The 16,818-nt window shown below is 46.2% G+C and overlaps 1 protein-coding gene across 1 annotated transcript in view; it reads right to left on the minus strand.

Annotated features, from left to right (window-relative positions):
- Positions 1-2,573: 2,573 nt before the first annotated feature.
- The window catches only part of STPG1 (sperm tail PG-rich repeat containing 1), a 78,846-nt gene continuing 64,601 nt past the window's right edge, over positions 2,574-16,818 (minus strand). Inside the window, exons 7-8 of the mRNA XM_036747785.1 lie at positions 7,634-7,824; positions 2,574-2,650 (exon numbers count right to left, since the gene is read on the minus strand). Of these exons, the coding sequence (XP_036603680.1) occupies positions 2,574-2,650; positions 7,634-7,824 (268 nt within the window). The remainder of the gene's footprint in view (positions 2,651-7,633; positions 7,825-16,818) is intronic.

Here is a 16,818-nt window from a genome sequence, read left to right on the forward strand (position 1 = left end):
GACTTTTTTTGGAATGTTTTTAAATTCATCAAATATATAGGATTACAAAGGAAAGCAATTAAATTGAAATAGTTATCAAAAAAAAAGTTTACATTCATGGACTCACAGGAATCTGTGTTGCTTGACCATACATGAGTTTCATTCTTGCTTTCTCATTGGGGAAGGAGGGGAAAGGGGTAGGGGCCAGAAAGAATTCAGAACTGAAAATCAAATAAAATTGAATTTAGAAAATGTAAAAATAAAATAAGGTTAACAAACTGGCCCATGTTAAGAACTGCTGGGCTAGAGGAATTCTAGTCTTTCCTAGGATACCATTCTATGTTCTAGAGATTCTTTCCAGTTCTAACATTCGGTGTTCTAAATCTCCTCTCAGCTCTAATGAATGATCTACGGTCCCTCCCAGTTCTAATATTCTTTGTTTTAAGGGCCTTCCCAGTTCCAATATTCTTAGTTCTAAGAGTCCTCTATCTCTGACATTCTATGTTCTAAAGTCCCATCCAGTTCTGGAATTCTATCTTCCACTATTCTGTGTACTGAGGCTCCTTCTAGCTCTGACATTCTATTTTCTAGGGTTATTGCCCATTCTTATAGTCTTTATTTTTATGGGCCCATTCGGTTCTGATAGTCTATATTCTAATGCTCCTTCCACTGGTATTCTATATTCTAAGGTCCTTCCCAGCACTAGAATTCTATAGTCTTAATGTTCTAAGTTCTAAGGCCCCTTCCAACACTGACATTCTATGTTCTAAGATCACTTCCAGCTCTGAAGTCAGTGTCCCTCCCAGCTCCAAATTCTAGGAAGGTCTCCCACAGCTCTCCTATTTTATGAGTCTACGTACTGGCCCAACCCCTGCTTTTATGGGGAAGACTGTTGCCCAAAACCCCAAAGAGGGAAACCAAAAGTGTTTCTGGATTTAAAATCCAACTGTTCTTCAGGTTTTTTCTATGAACTCTACATTCATACAAGGCCAACATGTGAGAGAATAAACAATTGTGTTTAATTAGGTACTCTGCTAAGCACCTAAATTGCACCCATTACAGATTTCCCTTCTTCCCCTCCCATCCCCACTGCCATCTGTCCCACGGTGCTGTTTCCTCTATGAATACTCAAAATATAGGTTATCTAAAAAAAAGCAAAAGAGAGAAAAGAAGCAACTAGGGACATGCTGGGATTAGTGGAGCAGGACTAGGACTAGGCAGAATTATGGGTTAGTGTCAAGGAAGGAAGGAAAGGAAAGGAAAGGAAAGGAGAGAGAGAGAGAGAGAGAGAGAGAGAGAGAGAGAGAGAGAGAGAGAGAGAGAAAATGAGCAACATCTCTACCTCAAAGAGTGCCCTGGCTCCATTTGCTTCCTATCCAGTATAAAGTTTAGCTTTCCTAGGCAAGTGGAACACAACCTGCCCATCCTGCAATCCTCCTCCCCTTACACACACACACACACACACACACACACACACACACACACACACACACACTTGGGGTGGGGGACTTTAAGGATTGTGCAAAAACATGAACCTTAAGAGGATGCTAAATCAGTCTGGACTTGGATCCTAGAGTTCCCAGACATCTTTTGAAGATTAAGGGACCAGGTCAGAGAGGGCCAGGACAGTAATTCCTGGGTACGGTCAGAGGTCACAAGAGAGTTGTACTATAAGGCATTAATTCTGGGTTAGCTTAGAATAAGCTTCTCAAGGGTGTGTTGCGGGGGAGGGAGAAGGTGTTAATGTTGAGGCCTGTTTGGTTTCCTGAATTAAAATCTAATCATTACTATCATGGGGGATAGGGACGGGAAAGGGTAATAAGCAGTCCTAGTAACTATTTCATGTTAATTACTTGTAGACTTCGAGTACGGAGCAAAGGGGCTGGAAAATCTTTGTCTTTGGCCCAAGAGATGGCCATTTTCATGGATCCTTGGTAGATTTCTCAAGGCTGCTCCTGGGCTTGGAAGATAACTCTATCCCCTGGAGGATCTTGGAAGCAGCCAGGGCCACACTCTCAGACACTGTCGTCAGCGCTGGTGGGCTCTGGTCTGGCTCTCCATGTCTCATTTCTCCAAGTCTTAGAGCATGGGGTGGGGTGGGGGTGGGGGATACACACAAAACTTCTGTAATCAGGAGCCCCAAGCCTCCTGGAGTTACTTTTTGGGATGACTATCCAGTCATCTAGTTGCTCTTGCCACAAGATCTGGACTACTTGCTCTGTCAACATGTTGATAGCCATGTGGCATCTGAGAGTGAAGTACTTCTCAGATCTCCCCTAGGCACCATGGGAGAGGGGGCTGGATGGCTAAAAGAGATGACAAGGGACACAGAGGGTCACCAGCAGGAGGGAGCTGCCTTAGAGATGCTCTTTGCATTACTCCCCTCCACACCCCCATTTTTGGATGGAAGCTTTGCTCAGCTCCCACCTCGTTCGGGGTTATCTAGACCACCACACCTCTGGCAACATATCTACAAGTCCGGAGCCCCACAGCTCCTGTACAAGTCAGTGGATGCCCATGAACAAAAGAAATGTGACTTTTAATGAGTTTCACAGACCAGTTTCAGCGGAAATAATTGGAAGACTCAGACTCCATTATAAAACAGGGATCCATTTCTTGTCACTGTTGTAGATGAAGGACTGTTTTCCAGGGAATTCGGGATTGTAAGTACCTAGAGAAGTAAACAGATGCGCTTTTTAGAGATTCAAATCTGGCTCCTACTAAGCCACCACTCCCAGCTCCAGGCACCTCATTGTCTCCTGACTGGGGAGGTAATCCCTCCAGAGGAAGCAGCAGACTGTAGTGGAGCCCAGGTTCTTTGAGTCAATGCAGAATAGCTTGGTGGTACCATTTGTGGCTCAGCCTAAGAGCTAAGGGACTGTTCTTTCGAAAGGGGGGAAATATGGGGATGTAGGGATACCTTGGAGTAGCAGAAAAAGGTCGGGGACTGGGAAGTCAGAAGACCCGGCTTTATGCTCTGGGTCTACTAATCACTCTCTGTATGAACTTGGCCAAATCACATAAGCCTTTAGCGGCCCTCAGTCTCCCCATGTGTGGATTGAAGGGGTTAGATTGCATCAGGGGTTTCAGATTCTTCTGGGCATCTGGCAAAGGCTATGGACCTCTCCTCAGAATAAGGGTTTTAAATAACTGAAAGAAATGCTCTATTTCATCTAGAAGTAAATGAAAATAAAGGTGTCACTTTTTCCCCCATTCATGTGCATGGACCACCAAAATCTCTCCCCAGACCCGGATCATCTCTTGTTTTACTGAATTAGAACTTTCTTTCCTTTCAGACCTATTTCCAGTTATTTCCAGCTTCAGACCACTTGTCACCATCTTGTTATATGATTAACCCCTTCAAAGTCCAAGGACTCCAAGTTAAGAAGTCTTGGACAAGACCATCTTCAAGGTCCCTTTCTGCCACTGTATCTTTCTTTTAAATAGTTTTTTTTTTTCCGGTATTAGGGCTAAATCTTATTAATTCAGTCCTGGGACTTAGGTTCAAGCCTCCAGCTCTGTATTTACTAGCTCCGTGACCTCAAGCAAGTCTCTTTTCTTCTCAGAGCGTGGGCATCTTTATCAGTGAAACACAGATGACAATGCCCACCCTGCATCCCTCACAGGGTAGTTGTAGTAATCACATGAGATTGCTTCTCACTTAACTCCCTAAATTCCTGAGGCTGCTTAGCAGGGCCATGGAAGAGCTATGACCCATTCCACTCAGCCCCATGTTCGTTGGTCGTTTGGGGCTGAACTTCTGCCAGCAAACCTCACCGCAAAGACAAGGAGGCCGGGGAGGGGCGGTGGGGAGGAGAAGGAAGGAAGGGAATCTGAAGACTTGCTTTTGACTGAAGGTGATAATAATAAAAACAATGATAGCTAGCATTAATATAATATATATTACTTATTATACTATTGTGTTTGTATTATTTTATTAATTTTATTATATTATATATTTATTATAGAATATTAATATAGAATATATATATTATATAGACTATATTATCATAGAATATGTAAATATTATCTGATTTTATCCTCACAACAACCTTGGGAGGTGGCTGCTAGTAATATCCCCATTTTACAGATGGGAAAACTGAGGCAGACAGCAGTTAAGTGACTTGCCCAGGGTCACACAGATATTAAGTATATAAAGCTGGATTTGAACTCAGATATTTCTGACTCCAGGTCTAGCTCCCAGGTAACCATGGGAAACACCCTTCTGGAAATGGATCCTATCTACTCCCTGAGCCAATGAGGGAAGCCATGTATGCTTCCGATGTTAGGGATCCTGTCATAATCAAGTCCACATGTGGGCCCTGAGCAGGTTCCCTTGACTGAGAGGGAATTCTGGATGTGGGAGCTCACTGTGTGGACTTCAAGTCAAACACATAGAGATGAAGTTACAACATGGCCCCATGACCCCAGGGAAGATTTTCCTATGTCTAGGCTTAGACAAGTGACTATGGAAGAGCTCATCCATGAGACCTAGGGGATCGAGCCATCATTTAGATAGCAGCATGTGAAGATCACAGGATCCTGGGCTTTTAGAGTTGCCAGGGCCCTCAGTGATCCTCCATTCCAGCCCCACCATTTTCAAAGCTCAGGTAAATTCTATCCCATTCATGCTGTCTGCGTTGTCTATGGGGCTGGTCCCTTCAATTGGGGATTCACCCCTGGGCTTCTGAGCTCTTCCGCTGGCTGTTTCCTCATAGCTGAAATGCCCTCCTCCCTCACTGTCTCCACCGCTTCCTCCCGGAGCTTTTAAGCTACTTGCCACCTCAACTGGAAACTGATCTCCCTAAAGGCTAGTGCTCCCTCCTTCCCCAAATTATCCTGTTATTTCTTTCTCTCTCTCTCTCCCTCGTGAACTCCTTCCCTCCCTCCCTCCCTCCCTCCCTCTCTCTCTCTCTCTCTCTCTCTCTCTTTTTCTCTCTCTCCCTCTCTCCCCCTCTCCACCCTCCCTTCTCTCTCCCCCCCCCCAATATGTGTATGTGTGTTAGAATGCAGGTGTCCTGAGGGCAAGGACTAACTCTTGCCACACACCACCACACCCCCAACCCTATTCTCAATTTATTTTTGTCTTTGTATCTAGTACCTTACACACAATAGGAGTTTCATAGATGTTCTGAATTGAATTCAGAGGAGTAAACTGAGGCCAGGGATAGGTAGGAGAGTGTAGCCAGAATGGACTTTGTTTTCTTTGAATGACTCAGCTTGCCTCGTTGAGCTTCCCTGGACGCTGGGGCTTGCTCTTCCGGGGCAGGACCAGAGCTTCCTGTGTGATGAGTCGTGGCGCTGGCTGAGGGGAGGTGTGTTAATGTGGTCTACGCTGGGGGAGGGGCCAAGTCAAGAACCAATCGGCCCTGGTCGTTCAGGCGGCGCTTGATGATGTCAAAAACTCTATAAGAGGGGAGAGGACAGCTTGAAGATCCTCCTTTCCTTTTCCGGTTGGAGCCAGACACCTACAGCCGAAGCTGAGCTGCCGGTAGCAGAGCTGACTAGAGGCTAGTGGGTAATCTTCTTACCGTAGAGGGGAAGCATGTACACGATTTTGCCTTATACCATCTCGCTTCTCTGTGGCCTCCTGGTTACTCTTGTGAGGCGGACTTATTGGGCCTGGAAGCTTTTGATGAAAATATCAAAATGGGGACGCTGGTTTGTGGGATTGTTACTGTGGAGTGTAAATACATGCTTTAGTTCTCCTGCCTTCTGCCTAGAGAATTCCTTATATCCTGCGGTTCCGGACCTTTTAGGCACATATGAGATTCTCTTTGAAATCATAAATTCTGCCTTCCTAATATAGAGAGATCAGACCCCTCGGTCTTTTTGCTCCAAATCTGGTGCTTTTTCTCCTATATCTCATGCCATCCATTGATCAGGCCATAGAGGGTGAACTGCGGGCTTCCCTCGGTTCTCTGTTTAGCCACCATCACTTGTTTCATGTACACCAACTTCAAAGGTCATCATCCTCCCAGATGTGGGTGCTTGTGGTCTCCACCAGCCTCAGTCATCAGCCCTCCATGCCTTAGCAGATGGCTTCATCACTTGTTGTGGCCAAAACAAATCTTTGCCTGAGTCCTATGATGTTCATTGTCCATCCTATGCACAGCTCCTCTATCTTTGTAGGCTCCACTGGAGCTTGTGTTCCTAGGCCTGGCCTTTGGGAACTGGGTCGCTGCCACACAGCAAGGGGGCATCATCATCATCATCCCCTCATCATCATCACCACCATTGTTATTCTCCACTTCAGTGGAGGTTAGAGGACAATAATAACAAAAATAACCACTTATGTTTATATAATGCTGAGTTTATATAAAACACCTCACACGTGTTATCTGATTTAATCCTCACTTAACCCTCATGAGGAAGGTGGAGAAGTTGGCACAGTGGCCTCACACACTTCCCAGCTAGTCCCTAGAAAAGTCACTTAACCTTGCTGTGCCTCAGTTTCCCTATCTGTAAACTGGGGACAATAAGAGCACCTACCTACCAGGGCTGTTCTGAGTATCAAATGAGATTACATTCATAAAGCACTTTTCAAACCTTAATACACACACACACACACACACACACACACACGTGCAGACGTGTGTGTGCGCGCGCGTGCGCGTGCGCACTCGCGTAATGCTAGCTGTTCATACTGCATTTGTGGTCAGGAAGGCCTGACTTCTCAGATACTCGGTCTCTGTGTGACCTTTGTTTCTCATCTGTAAAATGGGGCAATCATAGTCCCCCAGGGTTGTAGTGAGGATCAGATAAGGCAAGAGACAAAAAGTGCTTTGCAAACATAAGTGCAATAGAAACTTGAACCCCCACTTCCTAAAGCTACCCAAGCCTCAGTTTCCCCAGCTATCAAAGGGGTATAAGAGCACCTGCCCCACCTACTGGCTCCAAGGACCCCACAAGAGGATGTGTGCACATACTTTGCAAACCTTGAGTCACAGTATAAATGTGCATTCTCAGCCATAGCATCGCATTGCCCATTTTTACAGGGGAGGAAGTTGAGGATCAATAAGGCCCAAGACTGGCCCAAGGTCATACAGCTTGAAGGGGCATGTCCCAGACAGAAGGAAAGGCTTTGCTGGAATGCTGACCTAGTGATGGACTCTGCCTTGGCTGAGAGCGCATTTTGTCTTTGGACGCAGCCAATGCAAGAATTCGTTCTGTTCAACTATATTTGTGACCGAGGTTTTGTTTTTCTTGCTTTCTCAATGGGAGAGAGAGGAGGAGGATTGTCTGGGGGGAGGGGGGAAGGGTAGATAAGACTTCAACAAGACAGTTCAACAAGTTCATCCAAGGGCGAGGGAAGGCATTCTAGGCATATGGAACAGCATGAGCAAAGGCAAGGAGGTGAGAAAGTATAGGTGTAAAGAGGAGCCAGATTACCTGGAATTTAGCTAAGAAAAGAGAGGCTCATGACCAGAAGGTTGACACCACCAAGGGAAAAATTTCTTTTGGCCACAACTTATGAAGACTGTTCCCCACAGGGATGTGGAAGGGTCACCATCTACATCTGCTGAGCAAGGGGGCCCAACAATGAAAACATGGCTCTCCCATGCTCGTGTAGTTGAAAAATGAGAAGGCCGACAGTCCTCAATTACTCTATTTAGAAATAATGGATTAAAAACAATATTGCCAATTATCTTACTTGGCCCCGGAAGACTATTCTTGCCCGTGTTCACTGACCACCGACTCGTGTTGGACACAAACGTGGCACTGGAGATGTAATGCTTGGAGGGGCCTTCATAGTTCACAATATCATATTGACCAGGGCCTGGAACAAGAGGCTTTGGCAGAGGGGGCAGTGGGAATGCAGAGAAGGTCAGTGTGTACTTTTTCCTGTGGAAAGACAAATGAGAAGATTCCATTAACATGTGGCCTGAGAAGTCTGAGACAATACACTATGGGGTGGGGATGGGAAGCCTGGGTTCAAATCTGGCTCCTGCCTTTCACAAGCTGGGTGACCTTGGGGAAATCAATTCCCCTCTCTGGGCCTTTGTTTCCTTCTGTAAAATGAAGATGATATCCTTGCCTCGAAGCACCTGGCTGTTGTGAAGATCCGACAAGATAATGTGTGGAAATTGCTCTGGAGAAACATAAAAGCTCCTTATTCATGACAGCTATTGCTATTAATTCAATCCAGCAACCATTTATGAAGGGCCTACTATATACAAAGCCAGAGGTAATACAAGGAAAAATATGGCACAATCTCTGCCTTCAGCTTATAGTCTAGGAAGAGAGAAAGTCTAGAGCAAGAGATGCCTTTTCTTTTTTTGGAGGTTGGAAGGCAGGGCAATTGGGGTTAAGTGACTTGCCCAAGGTCACACAGCTAGTATAAGTGTCAAGTGTGTGAGGTTGGATTTGAACTCAGGTCCTCCTGACTCACTGCTCTACCAGCTGCCATCCAGATGCCTTTTCTCAGAGCCCTTCCTAACCTAGCCCCCACCTCCTACCTTTCCAGTCTTATTACACCTTACTCCCTCACCATACCCTTCAATGAAGTGACCCTGGCCTCCTGGCCATTCCATGAATAAGCCACTGCAGCCCTTGGCTCTGGGCCTTCTCTCGGGCAGTCCCACATGCCTGAACTCTCTCCCTCCTCTACTCTAACTACTGACTCCCAGCTAAAATCCCACCATCTACAGGAAGCCTTCCCCAACCCCTCTTCATTCCAATGTCTTCCATCTCTTAATTACTTCCAATTTATCCTATCTCTAGTTTGCTCTGTATAGATTTGCATCTTGTCTCCCCCATTAGATTCTAAGCTCCTTGAGGACAGGGACAGTTTTTGTCTCTGTTGTTATCCCCAGCACTTAGCACACTGCCTGACACATAGTAGGCACTTAAGGAATTTGAACTTAACCCTATAGACAATAGGGAGTCATTGAAATTTCTTGAGCCAGGAAGCAACCTGGTCAGTAATATGCTTTAGGACAATTATTGTGACAGAATGTCAGAATGGATTTGAGGGAGAAAGATTGGAGGCTTGAGGGGTTAACTCTCTATTGTCCCCAGAGTTTTGGGCTCATTCATTTGGGCCAGATTCCAGGGGTCCCACCCTTACTTCTAAACCCAGTCCAAGCCACAGTAAGATTTCTCATCAACCTCGCTTTCATGCTGAGGAAGCCAGGTCCTCCCAGTCTTGGCTTGGGATCCACCCACTTGTTCCTGCCCTTAACTCCTGTTTTCACAGTCCAGTTGCCCAGGCTCTAAAAAGGTGGCTGTATCCTATAGATCTACAGACCTTTTCTTATACTATATTCTAAGGCAGACAGCCTGGCACCCCAAACTAGATAGGAAGTTGCAGCTGGAAGGGTCCTTAAACAATAGAATGTTAAAAATTAGAATGCCAGAGCTGAAAAGGACTTTAAGGCACCATCTTGTCCAACACCTCCATTTTACGGATTAGGACACTGAGGCTCAGAATCATTCCCATTCTCTGCTACTCTCCGGCTTCTTTCAAGCCTTTGATGGTAGCTGCTCCTTACAGCCTGAATCATCTCCCCATGATGTCTGGATCTAGTTTCTTTACAAAGTGTCTACCTTTTCCTTCCTCATCTTTTCCTCCCAGGATTCTGGAGCTCCACAGCCTGCTTGCCCAGACATCTCCCTCACACAGATGGCCTGGCAAACAAGTCTCTTTAAGCACCAACTTTAGTATATCAAAAACTCAATTTATACAGGGATTACTCGCACCCCAACCAAGCACAGAGACTCTTGTAAAAAATTTTTTTGAAGTTTATTTTGATTCTGATTAAGTACAATCAAATTAATAGGGCATATCTATATACAGAGTACAACAGGAAAAAAAAGAGGATAGAGGATTATATATAAAACTGCAGAACTTTTCTTTTTATTCCTATTAGTTCAAGCTGTAGCTTTCAAAGCTGTCCTACTTGTCTGTGCTTCTTCCTGGCCTTCCTCTTGTTCTCTTTTCATTTAAAAAAAATTCTTAAATAATTCTCTTCTTTCTTTATTTTCTTTTTCCTTCTTTTTCTCCTACCCTATCCTTCTTTCCCTTCCTCTTACCACCTACCTTTGCTCCACTGGGTGAGGGAAAAGCCTTGTTTTAAAAAATATGTATGTATAGACAAGTAAAATAAATGCCCAAACTGGCTACCAGCACAAATACTCTCAAATCTGTACACCATTTTTTATGGTTGGGGGGCGGGGTCAGGAAGAGGGTTACCATATAAAGACACATAGAAACAAATCCCAGGGCCCCCTTGCTCATTTCTCCATAGCCATTTGGAGCCAGATTGGCCAAAGATGTCTAAGCTCACCACTGGGAACATTCAAAGCAAGTTGGTCTTGAAAACAACCTAGGGTCAGGGCAGGTGCCCACAGTGGGGATGATTCACACACAGAGATCATTTCCCTGAGCCTGTCCTAGCTGGGTGCTACATGACCAGGACTTCAGAAAAAGTGGATCCACCCAGGATTGGGGATGGGCAGAGGAAAGGCAAAGAGAAGGCAGAAAAAGTCGAGGTTCCTCTGTTTGTGAACTGTCCGTGCTGACCTGGCAATGGCCTGTTCATTTGGAGGCCTCCCAATACAGCAAAAAAAAAACCCACTGCATTAGGTAGGAGTCAGAGGCCCCGGTTTCAGATCTCAGCTCTGATGTTTTCTACCTATGGATACTGAACAAATCACTTTGTCGATCTATGCCTCAGTTGGACTAGATGACCTCTGAGCTCCTTTCTAGCTCCAAAGATATGAGCCTATGATGGGCAAGACAGACAGGTTTTACATAAAGCTTTATGGCCCCAGGATGCATTCTATCCATGACTGAGGGACAGATATAGGGAGTGACTTCCCCAAAGCTCCCTAGTGAGGAAGTAACAAGAGTATGGACCAGGACCTCCTGGGCCAAAGATCTCTCTCTCCTAGATGCCACCTCAAGAGATTGGTCACCTGATCAGGGTGACATCCTCAAGCGCAGCCAACTAAGAATGCAGTGGGGGCCACTCAAGCCCAGGCTGGGCATGCCTGACCTTTGAATGGAGGGCCAAATGCTCTCTGAATTACATCGCAGAATTTGGAGATAGAAGGGGTCTTATGGCCCATCCAGTAACCAATATACTCATTTTATAGAGGGGAAAATGGAGGCCCAGAGGAAGGCAAGTTACTTGCACAGAAGGAGCATGGGGTAACGATTCAAAGAGCACCAAGCCTGGAGACACTTGGGATCACATCCACCGCTGCTTGATGACAACAGGAGGGGCCCTTGGCATTTTTGTCTTTTTTTTTTTTGCAGGGGGAAAGGCAGGGCAATTGGGGTTAAGCGACTTGCCCAAGGTCACACAGCTAGCAAATGTGTCAAGTATCTGAGGCCAGATTTGAACTCAGGTCCTCCTGACTCCAGGGCCGGTGCTCTACTCACTGTGCCACCTAGCTGCCCACCCCCCTCCCCGTTGACATTTTGGAATCTTGATTCCTTCATCTGTAAAATGGGTATAATACGTACAGTGCCTCACTTACTGGGTTGTTGGTGGGGGTCAGATGAGGTCACTGGCATGAGATCCTCTGTAGGCCCTGAAACTATATAGGCACAGCAGCTGATATACTGTTGTCCAAGGTCATACAACAAAGAAGAACTCGGGTCTCGGAATGCCAGGTCAGGGTAACCGTATCACACAGGCCTGGGTCTGGCTCTCTGAAGTTCTTGGTTGGCCATAATGGGCAGCAGCAAGGCTAGGTGATGCTTCTATCACTAACTTAGGATGGGGGGGGGGGAGGTGCCTTAGAACACTGGATGTCAGAGCTGGACAGATCCTTAGAACCCAGAACGTCAGAGCTGAGAGGGACCTTAGAACACAGGATGTCAGAGCTGAGAAGGCCCTTAGAACCAGGATGGCAGAGCTGGGAGGGGTCTTAGAACACAGAATGTCAGAGCTGGGAGGGGTCTTAGAGCACAGAATGGCAGAGCTGGGAGGGACCTTAGAGAGAAGTCTAAATTCCTCATTTTACAGAGCCGGAATCAAGGTTCAGGGAGGAGCAGAGATTTCGACAAGTGGAGGATCTCTTGTACCAGTTGCTTGGCTGGCTGGGTGCATCTATTCAAAAGAGAAATGTGCCTAAGGAACACAAATTCCCTTCCTTACCCTCCCTTTAGGTGGTTCCGGAGCAGGGCCTGCAGTGAGGGTGTGGTTTTTTCCTGGCTCACCATTAATCCCCGGCCCGCTCCTGTCCTGGCTTGTGGCTCCCCCCCACATCCCCCTCCTCCTCCCCCTCCTCCGCTGGCCATTCTCAGCTGCCCTGGGAAAGTGCTGAGCCTGCCGCCTTCCCCATCGGGAAGCTGACTGGGTTCCTAGATGTTCCTGAAGGGCCATGAGGGAACTGCACTGGGTGACATCAGCATATCTAGACCCCCACAGCCTGGGACTCCTCCCCTCAGGGAGATTTCAGATCTGTTCTCGCCTCTCAGAGCAAGGACAAGATCTCATAAGAGGCTGTTTAAGGGACCGGGCTGGGAGATGCACTTAGGAGAAGCCTGGGGTGACCCCTATCCCCAGTACTTAAGAGCTGCGAGATTGTGGGCTGGCCACAGGGGGCCTTGGTTTCCTTGGCATCAGTTTGGGAATAACAAGCCTAGAACTACCTACTCCCCAGGGCTTTGTGAGGAATGCCAGCCTAAAAGTCTTTCTAAAAATGAGTCGTTCATATTAATAGGGTGGGTGATGAGGAGGGGACATGTCCCTCCCCCAGCCAGGGGGCACCGGGGATGTCATCAATGAGTTCGATTTCACAACCATTACAGGACCTCCTCTTTGTGTATTTGAAGGCCAGCCATCAAACAACAAGCATTTATTAAGGGCATACCATGTGCCAGGCACTGGGCTAGGTGCTAGGGATACAAAAACAGAAAAGGAACCAGTGGCTCCCTTCAGGGACCTTCCAGTCTTTCTGTCCCTGTGAAAAATAATTCAACTTGCCAACACGATTTTCCTCAGGTACAGATCCAGTCACCTGACCCACCTACTCCATCAAGCCAAGTGACTTCCTATTTGCTCTAGAATAAAATGGGAATGTGTCTGCTTAGCTTTTGCAATCTTACACAACCTGTTCCCATTCTTTTTTTTTCCTTGAGGCAATCAGGGTTAAGCGACTTGCCCAAGGTCACATAGCTAGTAAGTGTCTGAGGCTGGATTTGAAGTCAGGTCCTCCAGACTCCACTGTGCCACCCAGCTGCCCCTCCTAGTCAGTCTTCCCATGCTCATGAACTCTCCTGAACTCTGAACTAGCCAAATTCTCTCTGTTCCTTACGTAGGACATCACCTCCCACCTCCATACCTTTGCACTGGTTGTCCCTCATGCCTAGAACGCACTCTTTCCTTACCTCTGCCAGCACTTAGCACAGTGCCTGGTACATAGTAGGCAGGAATAAGTGTTTATTAACTATTACTGACTATACTTCTTAGCACCTCTCTTTAAGACCCAGCACCACCATGCAGAGGCATGAAGCTTTTCCTGATACCCCAACTGCCAGTGCCCTCCCTCCCTCCCAAATGACCTTGTATTTAGCTCCTCTGTACTATATTTGTGGTTGTTGTTGCTGTTCAGTTGTGTCCAACTCTCCATGAACCTATTTGGGGTTTTCTTGACAAAGACAGAACAGTGTTTTGCCATTTCCTTCTCCAGATCATTTTACAGATGAGGAAACGGAAGCAAACAGAGGTTAAGTGACTTACCCAGGGTCACACAGCTAGTAAGTGTCTGAGGCTAGATTTGAACTCATGAAGAGAAGTCTCCCTGACTCCAGGCCTGGTACTCTATGCATTATGGCACCCCCTAATTGCCCACACTATATTTGTACAATTCACTTTATTTTTATGTTGCATATACTTATGGGGGGAAAAGGTAAGGGAACAAGCATTGTTTAAATGCCTACTATGTGGCAGGCAATGTGCCAAACATTTTACAAATATCTCACTTGAACCTCCCCAAAACCCTGAGAGGTACATGCCATTATCACCTCCATTTTACAGTTGAGTAAACTGAGGTACACAGAGGTTAAATGGCTCAGCTGACATTATTTGCTAGTAAGCATCTGAGATGGGATTTGAACCCAGATCTTCTGGTCTCCAAGCTGTATCCTCTATTCAGTATTAGAAATTTTCAAAGCTAGGCCAGATCAGAGGGGCTGAACACACTGCCTGCCTATGGGCCAAATGGGGTCCACAACACTCCCAAGTGCAGCCCAAAACAGATTACAGTTCCTGATTTTAATGTGTTAATGTACTAATAAAAATAATGTATGTGTATGTATGTAAACATATGCATGTATACATTTCTACACACACAGGTGGTGTGCTAAGTCAGTGTGTGGCTGACAGAGATCACTGGGCACGGCATGGTGACTCTCATTTCTCTTTGAGTCTGACACCCCTGGGCTAAGTAACCACATGCTCAACACAGGCTGGGAATTCACCAAATATTTCTTACCTGCCGTGAGATTCACTTAGAATCAGGTGAGCTCTAGGTTCAGATCTCACCTCCTAGCTTTGGGACCATGGGTCAGAACCGTTCTCATCTGTAAAAACATGGGCGTGATGACACGTAGAGTGCCTCACCCATGGGCTACTGGGAAGGGCCCCCCCCCAGGCTAATGTAGCATAAGGTGTCCCCACAGTCTTAGCCCAGGTTTAAGCTTCATAGCTCGACTGTGAAGACACCCTGGACAGAAAGGACTTCCAAGAGCATCGTAGGGGCCAGTCTGTACAAAGACCCCAAAATGGGAACTTCCCAATCCTCCTAGCAATGTCATGGTAACATCCTGTTCAGGTAAATGTTGGACCAGATGACCAGGATAGCTGTCTAGCAAAGTGGATAGAATGCTGGACTTGGTACCAAAAAGACCTTGGGTTCAAATCCTGCATTAGACTAGGTGGTGCAGTGAATAGGGCACTGGGCGTGGAATCAGGAAGACTCATCTACCTGTGTTCAAATCCAATGTCTGACACTTACTGGCTGTGTGACCCTGGGCAAGTCACTTTACCCTGTCTGCCTCAGTTTCCTCATCTGTAAAATGAACTGAAGAAGAAAATGGCAAACCGCTCCAGTACCTTTGCCAAGAAAACTCATGACTCCACAAGCTTGTGTAACCATGAAGTGACTTAATCTTTCTGAACCTCATTTTCTAAATCTGCAACATGGAGACAATAACACGAGTAAGAACTTTTACCAAGCCCTTTCGTGTACCAGTCGCTGTGCTAAGTGCTTTTACAAATAGAGCCCATTGGATTCTCATAACAAACCTGGGAGGTAGGGGCTAGTATTATACATTTGACAAGTGAGGAAACTGAGGCAAACAGGGTAAAGTGACTTGCCCAGGGTCACATAGCAAGTAAGTGTCAGAGACCAGATTGGAACCCAGACTTTCCTGACTCCAGGCCCAGCTTTTCATCCCTTTCAACAGCTGGCTTCCCCCAAATGCCTTCAAAGCATTTCTCAATTGCACAATTTTTTCTTTGTAAGGAGAGAGGTGAGTCATCAGTCTTCCCATTGCCCATGCGGATATCGCCAGGTATTTCCTTCCTTTGTGCTCTTCCCCACATCTGGAAGGCCTTTCTTTCCTTGGTGCAATGCCTCTCCAACTTTCAAAGCCTAGCTCAAATGCTGTCTCCTCCAGGAAGACTTCCTTCATTCCTCTCCCGCTGTTGGAAAAGGTTTTTCATTCCCTGGGCCATGGGTAGCATGTGGTTTGTGTGTCCCTTACACATGCTTGTTGGTGTATTTCATATCCTATCCACCTGTTCTGTGTTCTGTGCTACATAATCTTCCTGAGGTCTGGTCCTCTGTCAGCATGGCTTGGGTGTGAGAGGCCTGGATCCGGAGTCAAGAAGATCTGGGTTTGAATCCTGCCTCTGATACTAGCTAGCTGTGTGGCTGGGGGCGAGTATCTTAACCTCTCTGAGACAAAACACACTGATAATTCTAGCTCCAGAGTCTCCTTCCTGGGATCGAAAGAGATAATACATGTGAAAGGCTGTGCAGAGTTCAAAGGGCCATAGAAATGAGAACTCTTATTATGTATTAGCTAGTTTGCACAGTGGTTAGAGTTCCCAGAGTCAGGAAGCCCTGAGTTCAAATCCAGACTCAGCGATTTCCTAGCTGGGCAAGCGCTCTCTGCCTTGGTTTCCTCATTTGTAAAATGGGAATAATAACAGCCCCTACCCTCCCAGAATTGTTCTAAGGGTCACATGATTATAAAATAATTGTAAAGCACTTAGCACAGTTCCTGGCACATAGTAGGGGCTTAACAGATGTTAGCTATCATCATTATTATCATCACCACTATGTTTCTCCCTGTACCTACTCACACGTTACTCTGTATGTAGGGTGACAGAATCCCAAAGCTGGGAGAGACATTGGAGACTCAGTGACCTCCAAATTCCCTTCCCGGCCCTAAGTCTGTGTTCCTATGAGCTGAGGTTTAGAGGGGGTTTTAAAGTCTACAAAGCTCTCGACAATACAGAATGTCCCAAAAGCCTCAGGGTCATTTTAAGCTTCAATAGACTACAGCCGTGCTAAGAGTTTTGGGACACCCTGAGTATTATCTCTTTGGAGCCTCAGGATGATACTGTAAGGGAGGCACCACATGCCACATGCCACATGTAAAGGCTCTTAGCACGGTGCCTGGCACACAGTAGGTGCTATATCAAAGTTACTATTATTATTATTTCTATCATTGTTGGTGGTGATGGTTTTTGGTCTTTCCCTCATAGATATAGATTAAAACAGCTCCATGCCTTTTCATTCCATGTAATTCCCTCAAATCCTTCTCTGAGGGTCTATTCAATACCCTGGTGGTCTTTCCCTGGCTCTGCCAGG

This window comes from Trichosurus vulpecula, chromosome 2 (assembly GCF_011100635.1).
Source record: "Trichosurus vulpecula isolate mTriVul1 chromosome 2, mTriVul1.pri, whole genome shotgun sequence".
Taxonomy (NCBI): domain Eukaryota; kingdom Metazoa; phylum Chordata; class Mammalia; order Diprotodontia; family Phalangeridae; genus Trichosurus; species Trichosurus vulpecula.